Source organism: Corapipo altera, unplaced genomic scaffold, assembly GCF_003945725.1.
Source record: "Corapipo altera isolate COAL_440 unplaced genomic scaffold, ASM394572v1 60566, whole genome shotgun sequence".
NCBI lineage: Eukaryota > Metazoa > Chordata > Aves > Passeriformes > Pipridae > Corapipo > Corapipo altera.
In genome coordinates, this window is record NW_020886875.1 from 1 (window position 1) to 5,279 (window position 5,279).

At 60.0% G+C, this 5,279-nt stretch overlaps 2 protein-coding genes across 7 annotated transcripts; both read left to right on the forward strand.

Annotated features, from left to right (window-relative positions):
- Positions 1–67: 67 nt before the first annotated feature.
- Positions 68–2,154, forward strand: LOC113941390 (serine/arginine repetitive matrix protein 2-like; the record flags this gene model as incomplete). The annotated part of the gene is made up of 6 exons (XM_027632546.1): positions 68–209; positions 296–402; positions 619–732; positions 865–983; positions 1,155–1,973; positions 2,111–2,154. Coding segments are annotated over 6 exons (1,345 nt in total), but the record flags the coding sequence as incomplete, so codon positions are not given.
- LOC113941388 (PHD finger protein 7-like) lies at positions 1,430–5,078 on the forward strand. 6 transcript variants are annotated; one of them, XM_027632545.1, is made up of 6 exons: positions 1,430–1,456; positions 3,285–3,419; positions 3,517–3,612; positions 3,699–3,800; positions 3,957–3,991; positions 4,873–5,078. In XM_027632545.1, the coding sequence occupies exons 2-6, from the start codon at positions 3,381–3,383 to the stop codon at positions 5,039–5,041; spliced, it is 441 nt and encodes a 146-aa protein (XP_027488346.1). In that variant the 5' UTR covers positions 1,430–1,456; positions 3,285–3,380; the 3' UTR covers positions 5,042–5,078. The 6 variants fall into 6 exon arrangements, 1 of the variants encoding a protein (XP_027488346.1); XR_003525665.1 differs by lacking the exons at positions 1,430–1,456; positions 3,285–3,419; positions 3,957–3,991 and adding exons at positions 2,168–2,281; positions 4,088–4,201; positions 4,301–4,419; positions 4,591–4,764 and having other exon boundaries at positions 3,521–3,800; positions 4,864–5,078; XR_003525666.1 differs by lacking the exons at positions 1,430–1,456; positions 3,285–3,419; positions 3,957–3,991 and adding exons at positions 2,168–2,281; positions 4,088–4,201; positions 4,301–4,419; positions 4,591–4,764 and having other exon boundaries at positions 3,521–3,800; positions 4,890–5,078.
- Positions 5,079–5,279: the final 201 nt, after the last annotated feature.

A 5,279-nucleotide genomic window follows, 5' to 3' on the forward strand; every position in this document is an offset into this window, starting at 1 on the left:
GGAAGGGCCCAGCACTTCTCACCTCACCCACCCCTTTTCCCCCCAGGACCTTCTGCCCCACACACAGCCCAGAGCAGACAGTGGAGGCGACTCCAGAGCCGGGCACCGAATGCCTCATCTGCATGGAGCCTGTGGAGCACAGAAAGACTTTTAATACCATGGTGTGCCCAGCCTGCAAAACCGCCTGGTTCCACAGGGACTGCATCCAAGTAGGAGTGGTTCCCTCACCCCGGGGGCACAGCAGGGGCTCAGCAGCACCAGGGCCTCACTCTCACTACTTGTGTTTCTCCTGCAGGGACAGGCTATGCATGCTGGTTTTTTCCCCATCCAGTGCCCCCTCTGCAGAAATGATAACGCGTTTATCAGAGATATGTTAACCATGGGGATCCGAATCCCCTTGAGGTTCGTGTCCTTCTGCCTGGCTCACGACACAGGGGGTGCAAGTGGCAAGTGCTGTGCCAGGGCCTGCCCCAGCAGTCCAGGCCCTGCCCTGTTCTGTGAGTCCCGGGTTCAGCTTCCCACAGGAGCTGGAAATGGCACAGGGGGAAGAACGGGGACACCCTGCACCTGCCCGATGCCAGGGCAGAGGGAGTTCATCAGTTTTCCTTTTCCCATCAGACCACCATCATGGGAGGGCATTAATGCATTCGCTGAGCTGGGAGACAGACACAGGCGCTGCGATGCCACTAAGTGCCTTTTTCCAAGAGGCAGGCAGGCGGCAGAGGAGGAGGGGTAAGTTGCCAAAGCTGCATCCTGGGCCTCTGCAGGGCTTGAAGCAGAAGGACCCAGGAGAAGATCTCAGCCTGATAATCCCATGCTTTGGGCACTTTCTCCTCACCCCCATGAACCCATTTGCTTCCCCAGGCCCTGGGAACTGCTTCTGTGCTCCTCCTGTGCTGCCGAGGGCACCCACAGGTACTGCTCTGGCCTGAGGCACAGTATAACCAGCTGGGAATGTGATGGCTGTGCTGGCCTGGGCACAGGTAAGAGGCAAAGCACCCTGCTGACCCTGGGCCTGGTGCCCCTGGGCATGGCAGTGGGTGCTCAGGGAGGGTTTGGTGGAGCCTGTCTGCTCCAGGAGGGCTGGCGGTACTGCTCTGCCCTATCCTGCCCCAGGTCTGGGGTGACCTTGACATTCCTGCTTCCCCTCACAGCTCCCCGAGATGAGTCGGAGCTTGCTGCTGTCAGCGTGGCCAGACAGTCTGGACTGGAGCCTTCTGACGGCTCCAGAGAAGCCGAGACCATCAGCCCCAACACAGGCAGCCTGGTGCTATCAGGGCTGTCTCCTAGTTCTGCACCACTGGAGACCATCAGCCCCAGCACCAGTGTACCTGTGCCATCTCCCGGAACTTCAGCACCACAGAACAGACACCACCGTACCAACCGCCAGGCAACATCGGAGCAGTCTCTGGAATCTTCCTCACAGGAGACGAGCAGCTCCAGCCCTGACAGTCAGGTAACATCGGGGTCATCCCAGAGCAGCTTCACAGAAACTGATGACAGCAGCTGCTCCAGCAGTCGGGGGCCTGACCGCCGGCAAAACCGCACCCGCCGGCAACATTGGGCCCAAAATCCACGCCTTCGGTCCAGAAGTCCCCAGGACAGGAGCCACGTACCAGCACCAAGTCCTGCGAGGCGCAGGACCAGGCTGAGACCATCAGGGACATCCTGCAGGCGAAACTGCTCCCGCCTGCAACGTCAGACTCCAAATCCATCTGGCCGGTCCAGAAGCCGCCGTGACAGGAGCCACGTGAGAGCACCGAGTGCTGGGAGGAGCAGCCGCAGCCATCAAGCATCGAGAACATCCAACACACAAAGTCGCTCCCGCCAACGGCAACAGTTCCCAAATCCATCTGGCCGGTCCAGAAGTCGCCGTGACAGAAACTATGTGAGAGCACCAAGTGCTGGGAGCCGCACCCCCAGCCAGGAAGCATCAGGAACATCCCGCAGGCGAAACCGCTCTCGCCTCCAACGTCAGACACCAAATCCATCTGGCCGGTCCAGAAGTCCCCTTGGCAGGAACTGCACGCCAGCACGGAGTGCTAGTAGGCGAAACTCAAGGGAGACAGCAACCACGACTTCCCAAAGGCAACAGCGCTCCCGCCAGCAGCGTCGGACCTCAAATTCATCCAGCGGATCCAGAAGTCGCCGTGATGGGAGGCGTGATAGAGCACCCAGTGCTGGGAGTCCCACTCACCGCTCAGACGGTGAGACAGGGACTCACCACTGACACATCCCACGTCAGAAAGGAAGGAGGAGGCCCCCCAAGGGAGGGAGCCAGGTGAGAGCAAAGTGCCCCTCCCGCAGCCTGGCAAAGGGGCTGTCAGGGTGGCCAGCGTGGGGCTGGGAGCGGTGGCAGGGGGAGGTAGGAGCTGTCCAGGCATCCCGGGACTGGGACCCTCTTTTCCAAAGCACTGGGGTTCCCCTTGGCCAGGTGCCAGGCAGGGGCTGGCGGTGGGTACCCAGGGTGGGTTTGGCAGAGCCTGTCTGCTCCAGGAGCACTGGCAGTACTGCTCTGGCCTATCCTGCCCTGGCTCTGAGGTGGTCTTGACATTCCTGCTTCCCCTTACAGCCTCCAAAGATGACTTGGAGCTTGCTGGCCCCAGCATGGCTTGACTGTCAGGACTGGAGCCTTCTGATGGCTCCAGAGAACCCGAGACCACCAGCACCAACGCAGGCAGCCTGGTGCTACCAGGGCTGTCTCCTAGTTCTGCACCACTGGAGACCATCAGCCCCAGCACCAGCATCCCAGTGCCATCTCCTGTATCTTCAGCGTTACAGACCAGCAACCAGCGTACCAACCCCCAGGCAACATCGGAGCAGTCTCTGGAATCTCCCTCACAGGAGATGAGCACCTCCAGCCCTGACAGTCAGGTAACATCGGGGTCATCCAGGAGCAGCTTCACAGAAACTGACGACAGCAGCTGCTCCAGCAGTCGGGGGCCTGACCGCCGGCAAAACCACTCCTGCCGGCAACGTCGGGCCCAAAATCCACACCTTCGGTCCAGAAGTCCCCAGGACAGAACCCACGTACCAGCACCAAGTCCTGGGAGGCGCAGGACCAGGCTGAGACCATTAGAGACATCCTGCAGGCAAAACCACTCACGCCTGCAACAGCAGACCCCAGATCCATCTGGTGGGTCCAGAAGTCACAATGGCAGGAACTGCACACCAGCACTGAGTACTGGGAGGCAAAACTCAAGGAAGACAGAAGCCAGGACTTTCCAAAGGCAACAGCACTCCCACCAGCAGCGTCGGACGTCAAATTCATCCAGTGGATCCAGAAGCTGCCGTGATAGGAGCCGTGTTGCAGCACCCAGTACTGGGAGCCCCACTCACCGGTGGGACAGTGGGACAGGGACCCACCGCTGACACGTCCCATGTCAGACAGGGAGGAGGAGCCCCTCGAAGGGAGGGAGAAAGGTGAGAGAAAAGTGCCCCTCCCTCAGCCTGGCAGAGGGGCTGTCGGGGCGGGCAGTACAGGTGCCATGCCCGGGGCCATTGTCTCTCTCCCCTCCAGCATGCCTGCTGTGTCAACAATCAGAAGCTGACCTGGACATCTGTGGGGAACAACTCCAGATAAATGGGTTCTGTGCCCACGAGTTCTGCCTGGTGAGTTGCTTCATGGGCTCCCACCATGTTTTGACAGGCAGTCCCTGCCACTCTCTGCTCATCAGTGTGTGTCATTTTTTCTACAGTTTTTTACCAGCCACCTTCCTCAGCACAATGATGATCCAGTAGGACTCTTTGGCTTTCTCCCAAGGGATATCCAAGATGTAGTCTCCCGGGAAGCACAGAAGGTGAGAGCCTGACAAGAGCAGGGAGATTTGTGCCAGGCGAGGTTTGCTGGAGCTTAGCCCAGACCCCAAGCAAGAAAGCCCAGCCCTTCCAACCAGCTCGGGGAGAAGGAGGAGGCTCTGAGGCTGCTGCTGATGGGGCTGCTCTGCTCTTTCCAGAGCTGCTGCATCTGTGGCCAGAGCGGGGCCACCATTGCCTGCTGTGATGGTACAGGGGGAAGAGCAGGGATACCGTACACCTGCCCTATGCTGGGGCAGAGGGAGCTCATCAGTTTTCCTTTTCCCATCAGACCACCATGAGGGGAGGGCTTGAATGCATTCACTGAGCCAGGAGAGAGACAGAGGCACTGTGATGCCAGTGAGTGCCTTTGTCCAGGAGGCAGGCAGGAGGCAGAGGAGGAGGGGTAAGTTGCCAAAGCTGCCTCCCAGGACTCTGCAGGGCTTGAAGCAGAAGGACCCAGGAGAAGAGCTCAGCACCTCCATGAACCCGTTTGCTTCCCCAGGCCCTGGGAACTGCTCCTGTGCTCCTCCTGTGCTGCTGAGAGCACCCCCAGACACTGCTCTGGCCTGAGGGACAGCACAACCAGCTGGGACTCTGATGGCTGTGCTGGTCTGGGCACAGGTAAAAGGCAAAGCACCCAGGTGACCCTGGGCCTGGTGACCCTGGGCCTGGCAACGGGTGTCCAGAATTGGCTTGGCTGAGCTTGTCTGCTCCAGGAGGACTGGAGACACTGCTCTGGCCTATCTTATCCCGGGCCTGGAGCCACCTTGACCCTCCTGCTTCCCCTTACAGCCTCCAGTTAAGACTCAGAGCTGTTGCTCTCATGAAGAACTCTTCTGACAACTCGACAGAATGCAAGACCATCACCCCAGGACGAGCAAACTCCATATCAACCTACAGGCAACATCGGAGGAGACTCTGGAATCCCCCTCACAAAAGATGAGCATCTCCAGCCCTGACAGTCAGGTAACATTGGGGATATTCCAGAGCAGCTTCCCAGCAACTGAGGACAGCAGCTGCTCCAGCAGTCAGAGTCCTGACTGCAGGCAAAACCACTCCCACCAGCATTGTCAGACCCCAAATTCATCCAGCAGATCCTGAAGTCACCGTGAGAGGAGCCGTGTCAGAGCACCCAGTGCTGGGAGCTCCACTCACCGGTGGGACAGTGAGACAGGGACCCACCGCTGACACGTCCCATGTCAGACAGGGAGGAGGAGCCCCTCGAAGGGAGGGAGCCAGGTGAGAGCAAAGTGCCCCTCCCACAGCCTGGCAGAGGGGCTGTCGGGGCGGGCAGCGTGGGGCCAGGAGCAGTGGCACAGGGAGGCAGGAGCTGTCCAGGCATCCCGGGGCTGGGACCCTCCTTTCCTCATCAAGTGGGGCCCAGCTGGGGCAGGGGACACCTGCTGGTTCACCCGTGCCCACAATGTCCCATCCTCCCCAACGCCTCCAGCCCTGCCCTTCAGCCAGCCAGGCAGGGACAG